Source organism: Hippopotamus amphibius, chromosome 2, assembly GCF_030028045.1.
Source record: "Hippopotamus amphibius kiboko isolate mHipAmp2 chromosome 2, mHipAmp2.hap2, whole genome shotgun sequence".
Classification (NCBI taxonomy): Eukaryota; Metazoa; Chordata; class Mammalia; order Artiodactyla; family Hippopotamidae; genus Hippopotamus; species Hippopotamus amphibius.
In genome coordinates, this window is record NC_080187.1 from 14,327,547 (window position 1) to 14,347,542 (window position 19,996).

General features: G+C 43.2%; 1 protein-coding gene across 1 annotated transcript in view; it reads left to right on the plus strand.

Moving 5' to 3' along the window:
• STOM (stomatin) overlaps positions 1–19,261 on the plus strand; it is a 29,170-nt gene extending 9,909 nt beyond the window's left edge. The window contains exons 2-7 of the mRNA XM_057723098.1: positions 3,614–3,717; positions 4,927–4,999; positions 6,023–6,105; positions 9,662–9,865; positions 11,127–11,261; positions 17,208–19,261. Of these exons, the coding sequence (XP_057579081.1) occupies positions 3,614–3,717; positions 4,927–4,999; positions 6,023–6,105; positions 9,662–9,865; positions 11,127–11,261; positions 17,208–17,402 (794 nt within the window). The 3' untranslated portion in view covers positions 17,403–19,261. The remainder of the gene's footprint in view (positions 1–3,613; positions 3,718–4,926; positions 5,000–6,022; positions 6,106–9,661; positions 9,866–11,126; positions 11,262–17,207) is intronic.
• Positions 19,262–19,996: the final 735 nt, after the last annotated feature.

Here is a 19,996-nt window from a genome sequence, read left to right on the forward strand (position 1 = left end):
TTTCTTCCTCCTCTTGATTTGCAGTCAAATCCCGTATACTCATCTGGGGTTTTCAAGAACATAATGGAAACAGCACAGAAAACCTGGGCTGTACTTTCTGGTTTGTCCTTATGTAGAAAATAATTCAGTGACTTAATCATTTGATTCATACCTGAGCTTCTTGAAGGTCTCTGAATGTCCAGGCCTGCACTGGCAAAAGGGAGGCATGAAGTAAGGGAAAAATTAAGTAGTTTCAGGGACTTTTATCAAGAAGGTAAGAGCCACCTATTTTCCCATTTTTCATGGTGGAAATTGAATACCTGAGTGAAATAGGAGAATGACAGAAAACTGTCATCTGCGTTTATTGAGCACTGCTTTAGTCCTGCAAGGCCAGTCTCAAGTAAAGACACAAAGATTCAGAGGGGTAAAGTTTGCACAACCAAGAAGTCACAGAAAGTTGAAACTTAAACACTCCCTATTCTCAGGAAATTCATTAGTAAGGGATATAAATGCACAAGAAATTACACATCTAGCTGGAAAACTAGCTAAGTATTTTATATCCACTCTCTGAAAGATACTGTGCTAGACATTGAGAATATAAAAATAAAAAAGAAACATCCCTGCCCTCAGGGAGTTGATAGTCTTGTGTGTTCAGAACACAGGGCTGCCTAGAGTATGGGAGACTTGGGGCAGGATTTTAGAAAGCACCAAATGCTGTCAGGTAAGTATTTGTGGCCCATCTGTTCCTTGTTTGGAATTCCTTTCCCTTTGGAAACCTAGACCTGAGCCTGGCAGTGAGCCTTGAGACTGTCTTTTGCTATAAATAGGCACAGCTAGAATTAAGAGGGCTTCCTCTGCAAGAATATCAGATTTCAATCTCTGAACTCCTACCATGCTTTCCCAGCTTGGATTCTGTCTTGAGGAAGTGCTCCAAACACAACTTCAATAAGGATTTTTTTTTTTAATTAAGAGGCAAAAGCTCAAAGAGTGAATTGATTTAGAACATGGGCTGTGGAGTGAGATGACCTATATCTGAATCCCAAGCTTCCATTGTGTGACCTTGGGAAAGATGTTGCTTCAGTTACTTCATTTGCAAAGCGGAATTAAAAATACTTGGCCAAAAAAAAAAGTGAGACTTCCCTGGCAGACCAGTGGTTAAGACTCTGTGCTCCCAGTGCAGAGGGCATGGGTTCGATCCCTGGTCCGGGAACTAGGAACACGCATACATGGACAAAAACAAACAAAACAGCAAAACCACCTAACTTCCCAAGGCTTTGTAAGGAGTAAGTGAGATACGTCTAAAGTAATTTAACACAGCAAACTGTCTAAAAAGGCTGGTTCGTATCCATTATGGCAGCACCTGATAGGGCCTCTCCACAAGCAGCACCATGGCCTTGCTTGGAATATTCTTTCACTGAATATATCTGTATCCCTCAAAATGATAACTTAGAAGCCTCCAGGATTAACTTAGATCACTTTTACTTAAGTATGCATTAGGACGTTAACCTCACACTATGACACAGGATCAGAAAACTGGAAAGTCATGTATAACCAAAGTTCTCATGTATATTTCTGGTTTTTCTTCTTATGTCTTAGAGCACTTAACCTGGATGCCCACGTGTGTCTCTCTTTTCTCCATGCTCACAGCCTTCACTCTGCTTCTTTCTTGGCGTCCTATTTTCTCAAAGGCCCATCTCACTGCTGTCTTCGCGCCCCTTCCTCCCTCCCACCCGATTAGTAACTCACGCCTGGCCTACCTCTTCTCCTCTGGCCACCCTCCCTGCCTCCCATTATTAAAACAGCTCCTGGAAAGACAGCCCTCATCTTCTGTGGTTAATAAGAAAAGTGATCTATCCCTTGGCCTATTCAGCCCTTCTGTCCCCCACAGAAAGGAAAAACAAACTAAAAATGAGCAAGACATCAGATACAGAGAGTGGGAAACAACTCAGGAAGGGAAGGGAGTTTCCCAGGATGACAGTGAAAGGCGAGCCGAGGGATCGCTCTTGCACTAGGAGTAAGAATAGGTCCAGACACAGCTCCGGGACTCTTCCTCTGCAGGTGAAATTAGTAGAATACCTGAGTCTGCTGAAAGGAGGTTTAGACAAGTAAAAGGTTTGGGATTGAATCAGTAAGTACATTGAAAACTAAGCAAAGGGGAAAAAAACAGGACATTGACTCCAGGGGGAAAAAAAAGTTGTACAGGAAAGGAAAACAAATTATGCTTCACTGCATGGCTTAGCTCTGAATCGCATTTGCATATTCATGAAGTAAAAAATTTGATATTGATCTAACCAAAATTATGATGCAATTCAAAGGATGGGTATATTTACATGTGGGGGCGGGGGTAGAACGTCAATAGATAAAGCTCAAAACTGAAAAAACAACAATAACAAAGCCAGTGTATTATTTAGAAACAGAAAGGTTAAATACCACCATTCTCAGCCAAAACAGCAGTTGACCTGAATAGAAGAAATTGGAAGAGGTGAGCAGGGAACTGCCCTCTTTTTGTACTCGTGAAGCTATTTGACTTTTTAAGCTTGATGCAACTTTGATAAAAAATTAAAACTAAAACAGAAAAAGCACAAATGCATAGCAACAAAGGCTAAAAAAGGTGAAAGAACAGTAGCTAGAGGGGAGAGACATAGGTGACAAATTTTATTTATTTACTTCGAAAACTGCATGCGCATAGAAAGGGTTAGAAGAATATCATCTCTGAATTGAGTAATTTTTCCCTTCTTATACTTTTCTAAATTTTTTTTTACAGTGGGGCATGTATTATCTTTGTGATCAGATAAAAGCTGTTTTAAGAATTCCCTGGCGGTCCCGTGGTTAGGACTCTGGGCTTTCACTGCCAAGGGCGCGGGTTAAATCCCTGGTTGGGGAATTAAGATCCCACAAGCTGCACAGCACGGCTAAAACAAACAAACAAACAAAAACCCCACGATTTCATATTACAGAAAAGGGGAACCATTAGAAATGTGAGAGGGAAACTATGTACAGAGATGTTCTCATAACATTGTTCATAATAGTAAGAAATCAGAACCAACGTGGATGATAAATTGTGCACATACCCAGTAAAATATTTTACAGGTGTCATTTGTAAGAGGACCTAAATGAGCTTATACGCGAGTAGTATATGATTTTCACCTTTAATTACTCTGTACTGTTGGCTTAAATGTCCTTTTCCCTCCTTCCCCTTCCTTTTCATTGGTATTTTCCCTAACCGTTACACCTTGCAAGAAGCCCCTCTGACAACCACCACCATTGCCTACCCACCCCACCCCCCTTTCACCTCCATCCCACTGGTGTGGTGTGTTACCCCTATTCTTTGTTTTCAAAATATTCTGAATGGACACTGTATCTGCACTTAGTATTATAATGCTTATAGTATTATAATGTTTGTCTGTTTTGCCCACTAAACTTTAACCTTCTTGGTAGTCGGGATTGAGTCTTACTTTTATCACTTCACTGCATGATAAAGATTAGGGAAAGTAGCACTTGCACTTCAAGGTTTTTATGAGGATTCGATGGGGAAATTCGTGTTAACAGTTGGTGTTCAGTGAATAGCAAGGATGGAGGTGGGGCATTCGTGAGAAGAACAGTGATAAGAGCTGTATGTTTTTGGTTTTCACAGATAGCCCCAGTGCAGGCCTGGGACCTTGTGGATGGATTTTGGTGGTGGTATCGTTCTTGTTCACAGTTTTAACTTTCCCGTTGTCAGTATGGATGTGCATAAAGGTAAAGAATATTTTATCAACATCTGGAAAGGTGGGGAGGGTGGGACGGACTGGGAGATTGGGATTGACATATATGCACTGCCGTGCGTAGAATAGATAGCTAGCGGGAACATGCTCTAAAGCACAGGAAGCTCAGCTTGGTGCTCTGTGATGATCCAGATGGGTAGACTGAGGGGTGGGGTGGGAGAGGGGTCCAAGAGGGAGGGGATATAGGTATACATACAGCTGATTCACTTCATTATACAGCAGAAACTGACACAACATTGTAAAGCAGTTATACTCCAATAAAAAAATTTTTTTTTAAATCTGGAAAGGGGTCAGCTCTTAAGTACATAAACCCACTGTGTGTGTGTGTGTGTGTGTGTGTGTGTGTGTGTGTGTGTGTGTAAGAGAGACAGAGAGAGACCATACTGGCCTGTAATTCTGAACTCTAGTCACCTATTACAGTGGAGTCTTTAAACTTCTTTTCAGCCACTGTCCAGTCAGTCTTTCCTGATGGTTAAGGTAGGGATGACCATGTAAAAATTTCTGGAGTCAGGGATGCAGGATGGTCCTGTGAGAACAAGTCCTCCAGAGTCAGGATGCTGAGGTGTGACTGCTGGTGCCATTGTTTCCTGTGTGACCTTTGCTGTGTAAAATGGGAGGAAATAGCAACACCTGCCTTGTAGGGCTGTTGTGAGGATTAAATGAATTACATACGTATCACAACACCTGGCATGTGTTATTAATAATGTTAATAACATGTATGAAGTTATTAATACTGTGATAAATGACTATCATTTTCCTAAAAAGATAAAATATGCTCAGAAATTTTCAGATTAAGTTACTATTATAATTTAAGGAATCAGGAGACAAACTGTGAGGACTTTAGCTTTTTTTTCCTGTATTGACAGTGCATGAGTAACTGAATAATAATGTTAACAGCTGAGGAGTGAGGTTGTGGATTTGCTTTTTTATACTCTTTTAAACTTTCCAGATTTTATACGAGTATCTATTGCTTTTATAATCCTTAAAAAAAATAAATGACTTCTGGTTGTTTTGGCAGGGGTAATTAAACATTAACCATGTTACCTATAGCTGTTATCTGGACTATAGAGGAAAAAAAAACAAAATAGAGGCATCTCACCAGTTTAGAGCAGAAATATATATTTTAAAAGCTATGCGTACTTGTACTCTTCATGTGAAATTATTATTTGTGTTTTTAATCTAGATCATAAAAGAATATGAAAGAGCCATCATCTTTAGACTGGGTCGCATCTTACAAGGAGGCGCCAAAGGACCTGGTCAGTACTAAGATTCTGAACTGTTTGCCTGGAGAACAAGATGCGTCCTTTTACTGATGCCATTTCCCTCATGAGGGTCTCTGTTGACTCAGAAGAGAGTTCTCATAGCAGAAGTTCTACAACAATAGCACTGCTCCCTACCAGAAATTACCCTTTCCTTCCTACCTCTCCCCTCCCTTTCCTATTTGAGTTGATATTTTAGGCCAGAAATAGCTGCAGCTATCAAAATTTGAGCGTGAGAGTCCCTAGTGAAATAAATGCTTTCAGTCATTATTTTTGGCAAACTTCAGTTAAGCTCCCACCGAGTTCCAGGCTCTGGGAATTCAAGGGAGATGAAAACACAGTCCCTGCCCTCAAGGATCTTACTGCCTGGAGGTGGGACATCCACAAGGAAGCAGGTAGTTACGATCCCACCTGGGAAGTATTACAGTCAGGTAGTCACAGATGGCTGTGGAAACCCAGAGAAGAGTGACGACCCCAACTAGGAGATGCTTTCTGGAGGTGCCATCTTGGCAGGAAAAGGCGCGAAGCAGAGAGGTGTCCCTGGCAGAATCAGAACATGTGCAGAGCGATGCAGAGGAGAGCATTGTAGGCTCAGGGAACTGCAGGCAGCCCAGGCCAGCCAGAGTGCAGGACGGGAGGAGAGGGGAGTGGCTGAAGAGGTAAGCGGGGTCAAGGTCGTGCAGGACCTTGTACGGCTTGTCCAGGGGTTTGTACTGGTTCATAGGAGAGAAACTAGAAGAAACAGCAAGATGACTTGGGAAGTGATCGCATTGGTCTAAGGGAAAGCGAAAGGGTGACAGTAACAGTGGAGTAAGGAAATGCAGTCCAAGGCCTTGCGGGGTTGCTTGGATGTGGGAAGAAAGCGGTGGGACACAAGGATGACCCTCCTGGCTCTGGCTCATTCACTGACATGAACTGCTTGTTTTGGTTGATCAGGTTGATTCTGTGAGAGCCAAACGGTGCAGTGAGCTGATCAGGCGCTGGTGTCTCTCTCTCATCTCGTGTGTGTCTCTGTTGCAGGTTTGTTTTTTATTCTGCCATGCACTGACAGCTTCATCAAAGTGGACATGAGAACTATTTCATTTGATATCCCTCCTCAGGAGGTAAGGTTGCCTTTTGCTGTGAATAACTGAGCTATCCCCAGGGTCTTGAGAAGCAGCAGGGGACAGTGGTCAGAGCACAGCTTTGGAGCCTGTCTGTCCTCACTGTTTTCTGGCTGTGTGACTTCGAGCAAGTTCTTTAACTTCTCTGTGCCTCTGTTTCCTCAGCTATCAAGCAGAGGTTATAATAGCGGGACCCACTTTATAGAGTTCTTGTGAGGACTAAATGAGATACTCTATGTAAAGTGCTTAGAGCAGAGGCTAATACATAGTAAGTGCTATGAAAGTGCTTATTATTATTACAAGGCATGCTGTAATATTAATGTAAGTATAATGTCACCATTGTCACCGTGGCCATTGTTTTTACTGTCACATTTCTCCTCGCTGGGTTTCTGATACAATATTCTTCTCACGGTTCTTGACTGTATTCTAGATAAATTGATCAGAAGCCAAAGAATTAGAAACTGCCCGTTTGGTACTTTAGATAAGCATATAATGTTTTATATTAGTAATTATTTCAGGCTTTTTCAAACTGCTTCACAAATCACCGTTGAAACCCACAGCAGAATCCCAGAAAGTAGATGGTTGCAGTGAGGCAGAGGAATTCCTCCAGACTACAGCGGCAGGGCCAGGACTCAACACCAGCCCTTTGATTCCCTGTCCGGTGCTTTCCCCACAGCTCCATGCTAAGTGCCTCCTATAGCAGGTCCGTCCTGGCCCTTGACTGCAGTGATGGCCATCCTGGTGCTCGTGTCTAAGGAGGTGTGATAACCATCACAGGCAGAGAGCCTGAAAACATGAAGGGAGGGACAGAAGGAAACTGCCAGTGTTTCCTGGTTACAGGCCAGGTACTCAGCAGAGTGTTGCAGCCTTGTCACAAAGTCCAGAAACCAGCTCAGGCACTTCCCTGCTGGTCCTGAACCAAGTAGTTAGAGAGGTCAGACTTTGTAATCCACACATACGTAGTGGCACCAGAAATCATTGGTACCCATAAGAACAAGACTGAGAGCATTGCTATATTCTTTGCATGGAAGATTGACTCTCAGAAGGAGCTGCTTTCAGCGTAGCGGGGAATTCTCCTGGCACTTTCCTCCGTAAACATGGCAGGCGTCTGGCAGGGTCACTGTGAGCTTCTGCCTTCCAGCTGCTCTCTAAACGCAGAGAGGATTGGAACTTGGCAAGCGGTCCTTTTTCCGATCCCCTGTGAACTTACTGCAAAGGGAGATAAACACTCTGCCTACAATAATCAGTAGATAAAGAGGCTGCAACGTTACAAAGCTCCAGCTGTGGCAGAGTCACAGTGGCAAGAATTCCTTTAGAAATTATACATGTTTTCCCATCACATCATGGGAAAAACTTAATTTTCACACAAGATGGTAAATATGCTGTGTATCTATTTACAAATCCCCCACTTCTCTTCCAAGTTAGAAGTATTTTAAGGTTATTAAAACAAAGATTACTGCTTTCATGCCTTGCAAAACTAAACCACTATGTAGTAGCATTGTTTTTATTACATTCTATGTACATAGCTCTTCGCACTCTCAAAAGGGTTTTGTTTCCAAGCATCTTTTTATTTGACCTTCAAAGAACGTTGCATAGACTTGGGCAGAATTATTAGCCCCATGTCACAAATGGGGAATCACTAAGTTAGCTAAAGGCCTTGCTGGAGGTCACTGAGGGAGATACTGGCAGAGCTGGAATACAGTTGGGGTCTCCTGACTCCCACTTCCACACTCTTCCTCCCTCACTGTGTTCCTAGGACCACATTTCAATCCACTCCATCTCATGTTTACTGACTTCACCTGCTGTGTATCAAGCACTCTACCAGTGCTAGAGATACAAAGACAAGCTGCCCTCAGGAAATTCATAGTCTAACAGAGAAATAATGATGTAAATAAATCATGTCACTGCAGTGAAGGGGCAAAGGAAAGAGTGTTTAATTCTGCTGAGTGAGTCAGGGAAGTTTCATAGAGAAGAAGACACAAGCTGTGTCTTAAATGATGAGTGAGGACGTGCCTGTCTGAAGCGGTTGAGGGGAGAGAGAGGGAACGACATCCAAGCAGAGGGTCACCTGCAGAAAGGCCTGAGACGTGGAACGTGATGCATGTGGGGACGTGCATGTCATCTCGCACAGACTGTGTGCAGGAGGACTGGGAGGAATGAGGCCAGAGGGCGGATGTCAAAGGGCTTTATACCAAACCAGGAACTTTGCCCTTGAACATGATAGGATGCATTGACACATTGTGTCCTGTTAAGCATTTTCATGTAGCATGCTGTAAATATACTTTCACCCTGACCTCATCCTATGAAAACAGCTTCCTTCACTTTTTGTTCTAGTAACACTATGCTACTTATAGTTCATCAAACCTAGGCCCTCCAGTACCTCTGCTTATTTTCACATAGTATTCTCTTTGCCTTGAATACTCTTTTTTTTTTTTTTTAAAGAATCCATTGTCTTTTTTTTTTCATTAATTTATATATTTATTTTATTGGCTGTGTTGGGTCTTTTTTGCTGTGTGTGGGCTTTCTTTAGTTGCGGTGAGTGGGGGCTACTCTTCGTTGTGGTGCACAGGCTCCTCATTGCTGTGGCTTCTCTTGTTGCAGAGCACGGGCTCTAGGTGAGTGGGCTTCAGTAGTTGCAGCACATGGGCTCAATAGTTGTGGCTCATGGGCTTAGTTGCTCCGCAGCATGTGGGATCTTCCTGGAGCAGGGATCAAACCCGTGTCCCCTGCATTGGCAGGAGGATTCTTAACCACTGAGCCACCTAGAAAGCCCCTCTCTGCCTTGAATACTCTTTCACTCCATCCTCAGAAAATATTTATTTCCTTTTTCAAGATTTCATTCACGTATCACCTCTGCCACCTACAACTGTCCATCCTTTGTCCCTTAGAGCTTCCCCTGATTCCCCAGTCTCTTCAAAAGTAGGAACTAAGTTTTCATGTCTTTATCCCTGGAATCTAGCACAGTGCCTGCTACTAAGTCTTAGTATTTGTTGAATGATCAAATGAGTGAATGGAATAAATAAATAAATGAATGTACTTTATTAAAATTTTAAAGACATAGTTAACATTCTGACGCTGTCTTAGTCCCTTCGGGCTGCTGTAACAAAGTACCATAGACTAGGTGGCTTATGAACAACAGAAATGTATCGCTCACACTCCTGGAGGCTGAGAAGTCCGAGGTCAAGGCACCAGCAGATTCGGTGTCTGATGAGGGCCTTTTACCTAGTTCCTAGATCACTGCCTTCTCATTGTGTCTTCACATGGCAGAAGTGGGGAGGGATCTCTCTGGGATCTCTTTTCTAAGGGTACTAACCCCATTCATGAGGGGTCCACCCTTATGAGCTAATCACCTGCCAAAGGCCTCGCCTCCAAACATCAACACGTCGGGGATGGGGTTTCATCACCCAGATTTGGGGGAATACAAGCATTCAGTCAATAGCACTTACTAAAGAAAATCAGCTAGTGTTTTAAGGTATTCTGTTGAATAACATTCCTTACAGTTTTATTGAAGAAAGAGATGGCTGACAGATGGAAAATTGCTTCCTTTGTGTTGTAGATCCTCACTAAGGATTCGGTGACAGTTAGTGTGGATGGCGTGGTCTACTACCGTGTTCAGAACGCCACCCTGGCTGTGGCGAACATCACCAACGCTGACTCAGCAACCCGCCTTCTGGCGCAGACGACTCTGAGGAACGTCCTGGGCACCAAGAACCTTTCCCAGATCCTCTCTGACAGAGAAGAAATTGCACACAACATGCAGGTGAGGAGGGCACCAGTGCTGCTACCCACCAGAAGTTGGAAAATGAAGCAAAGGGTCCGTGGGTGTTTGAGAACTTTTCATTAAGTCAAGTTGGGGCATCGCCGGCCTTTCTTTCTTTGTAGAAAAGTTTTCCCAAATTTGATGAAAGGGGTGTTTTTTTCACATACATAGCTCATGGGTTAATAACGCTCCAACATGTGCATTGTTTTTTAATTCCCTCCAGTGTGTATTTTTTCCCCAGAATTAGTGTTTCTTTCTTGGTATTTTTTATAATACTTTATTTATTATTATCATTATTTTGCTTTTTTGGCTGCATTGGGTCTTCATTGCTGCACACGGGCTTTCTCTAGTTGTGTTGAGCGGGGGCTCTTTGTTGTGGAGCACGGGCTCTAGGCACGTGGGCTTCAGTAGTTGTTGCACGCAGGTTTAGTTGCTCTGCAGCGTGTGGGATCTTCTCAGCCTGGGATCAAACCCATTTGGCAGGCAGATTCTTAACCACTGTGCCACCAAGGAAGTCCCGAATTAGTGTTAACCTTTTTCTTTAGCATAATAGTTCAGAGGCCATCCTGCAACAGAGTGCGGGTGTAATTAAAACCATATTCTCTGCAAGTCCCATGACTTCCTTTGTAACTCTCATGCTTTCCAATCTTGCTTACGTACCAGATGGTGAATCGAACCTGACTTGTTCAAAAAAGATCAAGTACTATAAATCTGAACTGTTATTATTTGTATAGACTTCATTGTGTGTAAAATCTCTGGTCTTACTTGATACCCGCAACCACCATGTGAAGTAGAATAGTATGATGTCATTCCTCCCATTGTAAAGGGAGGAAATTGAAGCACAAAGAAGTAACATGGCTCGCACAGAGTCACATTAGCTCAGGAGTTCGCTGGCCACCTGATTTTATAAGTGAACTTTCATTGGAATACAGCCACACCCATTGATTGACGCGTTATCCACGGCTGCTCTTGACCTGCAAGGGCAGGATTAGTTGCAACAGAGGCTGAAAATAAACAATCAATCACTTTCTGACTGTTTTAGAAAAAGTTTGCCAGCCTGCATTGGCTTATTAGTGACAGAATCAGGATCAGCTCCCAGTAAGCTAGCCTCCGACGTCGGCCTTCCTGCCTCCCTGGATACCTAGTCTCTCTGCAACCCTCCACCAGCGCCTTTCCCGCTCCAAATCGCAATCAGTAGAGCTGCCTTAGGCCCCTGGGCCAGGGCCGGACATTTCTAGCCTGCCTTCTCTCCTCCTAACAGACTACCCTGGATGATGCCACTGATGACTGGGGAATAAAGGTGGAACGTGTGGAAATTAAAGATGTGAAGCTCCCTGTGCAGCTCCAGAGAGCCATGGCTGCAGAAGCAGAGGCATCCCGGGAGGCCCGAGCCAAGGTAACCTTTTGTGTGTGTGTGTGTTTTGTTTGTTTTTCCTATTGAGTTTTCTTTTTCAACGACACGAAGTAAAACGGGTTTGTTGTAAATAATTGAAATAATCCTGAAGTAGTGAAGATGAAGGCTCTCCCCATCACTTTAAATTTTATTTCTCCCAGAGGCTGCCACTCTTTTAACAGCTTCACGTATTTACTTGAAGTTTTCATTTGGGGTTTATTTGACTAGGTTATTAGTCTACTGGCTTGTTTGTTTTACAGAAGGAGGATCATATAATACATACTGTTTTTCACCTTGCTTTTTTCACTTAACAGCATTTCCTAGGAACAGCAGTACATAGAGAGCTACCTTGTTCTAACTGCGTGTCCATACGTTATTCTCCCAGTCCCCTATTAAGGACATATTAATAGTTCTGACTTCAGAGCAAATGGGCAATCTCATCCGTTTGCTTACCATTCATTCCTTCCTTATTTTTGTCTTCTGTTTCATTCTCTCTCTTTTCCCAGGTTCTTCTTCCTTCTTACTGTTTCCTCTTCCTTCCTCTCCTCTTTCTTTTTTTCACTTCCCTTTCTTTAATCTCTGCTTTTTTTCCCCTTTATTTTTTTGAAATCATATCCATGCCTGCATCTTAACCCTACATGGGTACATGACCCCCATGGGAGGTGCTGAGGGAATATTTGTGAACCTGGAAAAGAGGATCTATTGAAATGATAGCACATAAGGATACAGGGATATCTCACCAAACCCAAGGGTAGGAAGTAGAGTCAGGCCTTACCAGAATTGGAGCCAGAGACCAGAAAGCAGCCTCGGGAGAAGTAGACATTCCACATCCTGGACCACATCTCACCACAGACAGCTGGAGGGGCAGAATGTCTGACTCCCAAGTGCATGTCTTCCCAGCTGATCACTGAAGGAGACAAACCAGCCCCGATTCCAAATTCACAGCAGAGTGATTCTTTTCAGTCCAGCTTCAGTCAAAGATCCTAATAAGGTCTCACAGCCCCTTACCTATGAATGGGTGGAGGAAGAGGGATAGTTTTCATAGGAGCGGTTGCTGTGGACGTGACAGATCTCCCACGATACCAGGAGCAAACCATTTTGTTGCTGTGAGAAAACGGTAGTAACTGGTGATAACTGGCTAACCACAGAACCCTGCCCTTCTGTTAGGATGCCCTGTAAGCCACAGATTGGTCACTCTAATTTTTAGCCAGCACCAAATAGGATAGTAGTTCATTTGACACACTGCATCCAGAATTTTCTACTAACTAGAATTTTTAGATTTTCCTAATGTGATAATTGATGCTTGTGATGGTACCACAGAACCCTCAAGTACTTTCTCTCCAAACCATCATACTTTAGAAGATTATATTTATGATGATATTAAATATGCCCCTCTATAATCTAGTTATTTCAAAAATTAGGCAACGCTTTTACCTAGAGTATGTCATTAACCAAAAGCCCATTTCCAACCCATATTGAATAATAGAATTTACATACATAGACTGCGTGGAATATTGGAGCCTTAAAGGTCCTTAGAGATTATCTTCTGAAGGTGACAAACACCTGGCCCACGTGCTGCCACTCCACCCTCCAGCTCCCGTGCAAGTAATTAACCACAGCACTGTTTTCCACTGAGCTTTGACTTGACCTCAGAACCCTGCTGAAGCGCTCCAGGTAACAACCTGCAACTGCTTGGCCCTAAGAATGACACTTATTTGCCACCTTACGCTTTAGATGAAAAACTGAAGCCAGAAAAAGTTATGTGTTTTCTTCAAAAATCACACAATTGATGAGTGACCATGGAAATTATAATTTCTTCTGAGCCTCTTCTACAAATATTCTCACCAGTTAGGAAAGAGAGCTCCTGATTGCCCTTTATAACAATAAGAAGAGTTAAAGGAAGCTGGCTAGAATTCTGAATTACGATGCTCTCACTTGGATGGGGCTGTAGGGTTAATCTGGAAAGAGTCTCATGGACACAGGAGGTGGCTGTCTCTAAGGTTTGGGTTAACACGCAGAATCGCAAGGAGTCTAATCCTTCTGTGAGGTGCAGTAACCCTGCAACAACCGTAAGGCTCTGTATTCAAGTTCTCAGGGAAATAGGGGTCGCCGTTTCTTCAGCAAATAAATTGCAGGAATAAAGGGTGGAGGAGTCTATAGATAAGAGACTTCAGAGGAAAATTCCTCAGGTTAATTAGCCATCAGGGAAATGTGAATTCACAAGCAGATGCCACCCTAACCATCCACCAGAATGATGTAAAAAAAAAAGAAGGAAAAAGATCCAAGTGTGGGTGAGGGAGAAGGTTTTGTTAGTGAGAATCGGTACAGCCACTCTGAAAAACTATCTGGCCATATGTATCTGAGAAGAATGCAGTTGTTTGTTTACGAAAGGGTGTGTACTGGAGTATTCACTCCAGCCCTGCAGCAGCGCTTTGTAATTACCCCCGACTGGAAACTACCCAAATCTCTCTTGCCAGTTGGATGAATAAATAAATATGGCTGATTCATATGAAGGCGTACTACACAGCAAAGAGAATGAACATACAAGTCCTCACAGGCGTAATTTGAAAGAAAAGACACAAAAGAGGACAGATTCTCCCGAACATGTTATGATATGTTGGGGAGACCTCTGGTTTCTTTTTAATATTTATTTATTTATTTTGGCTGTGCTGGGTCTTGGTTGTGGCATGCGTTCGGGATCTAGTTCCCCGACCAGGGATTGAACCCAGGCCCCCTGCATTGGGAGCGAGGGGTCTTACCCACTGGACCACCAGGGAAGTCCCAGGGGGACCTCTTTTTAAAGTTTTCAGACCAACTCTTAATGACTGAAAATGTAATGTCTTTTGTGCTTGCAAATTCTCCTTTATTTCCTTTTTCACGGTTCTCAGAAAAGTACCTGGCATGTGCTTTCAGGCTCATATCTCTGGGACTAGTCATCTAATAATTGAGAGGGTGGAATGCAAGGGTGCCCGTCACCTTTCTTGGCCCTTCCCTCAGAGCAGCGCCTTTGGAGACAGCAGGACCCTTCCCATGTACCTGAAAATGCCAGCGTTGACGCGATGGTCTGTGAATGTGAAGTGTCGACTGACAGGGGGCTACTGCACTTTTGGCAGAAGCTTCACATGCCCACGGGTAGCTTGCGTTGCTTTCAAAGATCCTGCCCACAGCACCCGCTTGGCCTGTTAGACACAGCCCGTGGTACTGCGCTCACATCTTTGGCAGCTCACTCAGAGCAGCTTTTCTATTAACAAAATGTGAGACAGTGGGCGGGTCTGGCTTCCCAACCAAGAGATGGTGTATTGATTGGTAGTGGGAGATGAGCTATCTTTGTAGTTGGTCCGTGTCCAGACAGAAAAAAGTAACTAATCGGACATCTGAGATGCCATGGAAAAAAAGTTAGAGCCTGCTTTCCTCGTGGCAGGGTCGGCTTGTGCGTCCTCTCCAGTGCTTGCCTGGGGGGACAGTGGATTCCCTCTCAGTGTGGCTGACCCTGGCCCCTTCTCACACATCTCGTAGGGCGTAATGGTTTGCTTTGATAAATTAAGGTGTTTACCCTCTAATCTGGGCTCCATCTCCCAGGAAGTATCCCCTGTCTCACCTAACGCACCACAATCCAGGAACCTGGACTGAGCCTCTGTTCCCCTCTGGTCCCAGTCCCAGTCCACCCCACACTGTTGGGTCTCCCTCCAGAGCTGCACCCGAGTCCATCGATCCTCCTCCATCTCCACTACCCGTGACTGGCCCCAAATCGCTGAAAGCTGTCCCTCGCCCGTCTTTTCTCTTATTGATGCCCAGACATCTTATTGATGCTCAAACTAGATCTGATGAGGCTTCCTATTGCTTCAAAACTGCCTGCCTCTCAATGCCAGCATTTGCACATGTCTCTGTCAGCATTTTTCACACTGGGCTGAAATGATCTCCTCCCAAGTCTGTGTCCCCTGCGTGGCCAGGAACTGAGGGAGGCGAGGGAGTCCCCCCTCTCTCCCTAGCCCCTCACAGGACTTGACACCTGGGAGGCCCCCAAAGTTTATTTTGTAAGTGAATGAAATGGTACTTGCTTTCCATTCTGATAGTCACGTGAGTGTTAAGAACCGTTAATATTTTGAGATCCCTGTGAGAACAACCTAACTATACTTTTAATCTTGAGGATTATGGTATCTTTACACCTCTTCTCCTAGGATTAGGAATTAGAAGGAACTGCCTTGAGTTGGCTTCTGAATGTTTTAGGAATTAGGGCATAAGTGGATCCAAAAATTAGGTCTTGACTTGTCTCTTGCCCTTCCTATATAATTAGCCTCTCTTTGTACACTCGGCATGTTAATAGACCTTCTCTGTCTTCCTCACAATGGTTACATGAGGTAGGTCCCATCCCGTTTTAAGAAGAAGAAACTGAGGCTCAGAATGTTAAACAGAGTAAGTCCCCTACATACGAACCTCAAGTTGTGAACTTTCAAAGATGCGAACATGCGTTCTCATGTCCAATCACATAAGTCAGCTCGCGTGTCTGGCATACATCGTCACATGCCTGCATCCTCTACAAGTGGTTGTGCTTTTGTGTACTTTACTGTACAGTAGTGTATAGAGTACAGTAGTGCAGTATCTTTATTTCAAGCCCAGGATGTCTGGAAGCAAGCGTAAAAGCAGCGGTATATAGCCCATTGTGTCAGTTGGGTACCTAGGCTAACTTTGTTGGACTTATGAACAGATTGGACTTACGAACACGCTCTCAGAACGGAACTCGTTCGTATGTCGGGGACTTACTGTAACCTTTCTGGGGAAGGATTAGGTTTGCAATTTGAGCTCAACCATCCAAACTCTAGTGCCCTTGCCCTCCCCACCATTCCAGTGATCTTCAAACCGTTTGCTCATGTAACCCCTCAAAGAATTTAGAAAAACTCTGTCCCAGCTCACATTTTAAATGGACATGTAAAATTTTTAATTTTGAATGTACGTACTTGCCAAGCATATAAGTCCTGGCATGTTTTAAATATTGGCATTTTAAAATGAAAGTGTTAACATCATTCTTTTAAATGTATCCAGTGAAATTTTGCTAACAACAATTTTATCCTCTATTTTATAGAAAGATGAAAGAATAAGTTCCTTTAGCAACTAGGAATTTTTCATTTTTTCTTTTTCTCCTTGAACTTATATTTCCATTCCACCTCCCCCACAGAGTCTTTTCCTAATATAATATATTTTGCCATGAATTATTTTATCACCTTTCTGGAACACATTTAAATATAAGTTAAAATATATTTTTGATTTTCTCTGACTATAAGCAGGGGTCTCAATGAGATGAATGAGGAATGAATTCGTGTCTTTGTCGATGGCTGTTACTTTTTGCTAGAGTAAGACAAGATTCAGCATCAATTCTATTTATTTTTCATTTTTACAGATACAAGGAATAAGAAACCTTATTTGCATAAATAAGTAGGTGGAATTGGAAGGGTTTTTTTTTTTAAGTAACTTTATACAATTCTTAGCACTCCCTCTGAATTTATGTGCTGAAAAATCCTACAGTGATCTTTCATCAAAAAATATTTTTAATTATCTATCCGCTTGCAGTACAATAAGGTCCTCTTCCCTTTCTTTGAAATCAAAGAATTGGAAATCCATCTGACTTGCAAAAGGCTTTGTATCCAGTCATTGGGGTCATTCACTATCTCAGTATTCTGAATTGTTGCTTTGTTTGGTGCCCTAGAAATGGGAGAAAGGCAATAAATAGTAAAAGAGGATGTCTTGACCTCATGCATATACTCAGGCAAATCAGTTATAGGAAAAAGAACATACAGAGACTGAGTATCTGGAAATGATTTCCTTAGAACTATTCTGGCCGACTCCCTGGAAAGCTTTGTGTACCACCTGAACTAGACATACCCTGGTTTGAAGATCGCTGCTCAACACCTGCCGTTTTCTCCAGTTTGATTTCTCCTTGCCACTGTTCCGTAGGTCATTGCAGCTGAGGGAGAAATGAATGCATCCAGGGCTCTGAAAGAAGCCTCCATGGTCATCACTGAGTCTCCTGCCGCCCTTCAGCTCCGGTACCTTCAGACACTGACCACCATTGCTGCTGAGAAAAACTCGACCATCGTCTTCCCTCTGCCCATAGATATGTTGCAGGGCATCATAGGGGCAAAACACTGAGCCATATAGGCCGATGCAGAGATGAGCTCTTCCCTCCTAAGGATGAAGTGGGGACCAAACCAGCCTCTAACCCGTAAGGAGGAAGTAGGGTAGGGCAGGAACCTTGACTTTTCTCCCTCTCTTCCCTTTTCCATGTATTAAGTGTGCTGTTCTTAGAACGTGTAGTACTCCTAGCCACAGATGAAGGTTGTTAGCTTATAAATACTACATGAGAGAGAGAGAGTGGTGATTACGTAAGATAATCTCTTACTCTGAAATACTTAAAAGTTCATATTGTTAGATCGTTATGTGATAGGTTAAATCCATCTTCTTTCGAATTTCATTGAGTCATTCTGCACCCTCTATCAGCAGCCAGGCCAAAAGCAAGAAGATAGACTAGCATCCCAACCTGATACCCTGGCTGGACAAATGTTTTGCAGAGAACAGTGACCTTGGGCTACAACCAGCTTCTCTGGGCCACACGTGCCTTACTTCCGTGAAATCTTAGTTAAGGAAATTTTCCTAACATCTGTCTGCTTTCTAAACTCAAACCATGTTGCACAATAATCCTTACTTGAGAGTAGATGTTTTCTTGCCAGTACCTGTCAACACTGGAGAAGAAGGTCAAGATCAAGGAAAATGATTACCCTAACTCTTGAAAGACTTTTAAATCCACTGCTACAGAGGTCCTTTTTTAAGATAATGTGGGTTTTTTTTTTAACTTCTTTGAGCCCTTTTATGAGTAAATGATTCCTCTGTGGTCTGTCTTTCAAACCAGCTAAATACTTGTCACAAAAGTGCTTTTTCTCACCTTTGCCTATTTTCATATCAGGTTCTAAGTAGTTTTGATTTTTTAAAATAAAATTTTCTCTAAGTTCTGTAAACAGTTGTTTACCCATTTGAATAGCTTAAGAACTAATACTTTCAAAAATACGTCTGCAGAAAACCATTATATTTTACTGTCTGCATGCTGTCAACTCCTGTATACTGTGAGCTATCTTGGTTACCCTTCATTAAGTAGTAGAAGGAATTCATAGTTTGTCAGGCACACAATATCCAAGGGGCTCGGGAAGACGCTGTCAAACTTAGCATATCTATATAGATATAGGTCTTTTTTATTTGCCTGGTGATTTTTTTTTCTGTCATATATGTTGATGCTGAAGGGAGAAGTGGTCAGCCCTTCTGAACCACCACTGCTGTACTATTAAGAAGCATCTTCCGTTTCACAAATGCCTGTGAAGCCGAGTAACCTATTATTCTTCTATTGGTCTGCAAAGCCGCCTGGTGACATTTGTACCACTTCCTCTTTGAAGTTCCAAGTTCACCTGGAAAAGTCTAAGACTTGCAGCTTCCTTACCCAGAGCCACCCTTAGTATCTGACCTTGGCTGAATCATTCTGTCAGTCCTAGCCTACAAGAGTCCCCTTCCCAGTGGCCCATTTCCAAGGTTATTTTACAAACCCTTGACCCACCATGGATCTGGGTTCCTGGCTGAGTTCATTAGATATACGATATATGGAGCATTTTGGCTTGGAACTCAAGCTGCATTTATATTTTGAATTTTAAAATGATGATTTTTCTCTCTTTTGTGAGGTGGCTCTCCCTTGACCAGTGAGGGCCAGGAGGCAACCACATATCCTGGCTGAAAATCTCTCAGACTTAGAGGCTCAATGCTTTCTGTTCCTCGAGTCTATCTCCAGATACCAAACAACCTTCACTCTTCTGCCTTGTGGATTCATAGTCCAGCGGGTTGCAATTAAATTGCCTGGGAGGGAGGAAGCATAGAAGGAGCTCTAGGATGACAGCTTTAGTGTGAGAGTTTTTTCCAGGTGGCTTCCCTTTCCAACGCTGTACATAATAAAGTATGCGCTTTTACTAATATTCTGTGGGTGAAGGTCTGTTTCTGTGTGCATTTAGTGTATGTGGGTTTCGTTCTTCACAAGTGGCACATCAGCTCCTCCAGTCCTGGTCTGGACTGGCTGCTTTGGCTTCTGTGTGCCCTTTCTGAGCCAGAGGAAGAGGAGAGGCCGTGGTGCATCTGCCGTCTCTCATGTCCCTCTGGTGCACCTGCCCGCCGTTTCCCTGGGGAGTTTGACATTCATGAATCCTGGGCTGGTCTCATTTCCCTTTGCCTTAATCCAAACAAGATAGGACCTCACTTCTTGCTGTCACCCAGCTGCTCACACAGGCATACGCCCTACTTAAAAAGAGAAATAAGTGATATGAAACCAGTGGGTGTGACCTGCAACCTTCAACCTGTAAAGAACCGTCTTGGATTCATGGCTACCTCGTGTGGAGCACCAGGTACCTGGCTCTGTGCTCAAATACTCATACACAGAGTCTATCATTTTATCTTCAAAACCACTTGACGAGATACATTTTTATTCCCATTTTATTGACGTGGACCCTGGTGCTCAAAGGTTAAAACTTACCCAAAGTCATGTGGTTAGTAAGGAGCAGACTTGGGCTTTGAACGTGGATGGATCTAATGCCAGAGACTCCTAAGGTGTGTACACGTATCGTCATGTGGTAGTGCCTGTCTCCACCACTCGCATGTGCACACCACCACCAACAGGCATTGTATATGTAGATCACAACTTTTCAAGACTGGTGAGA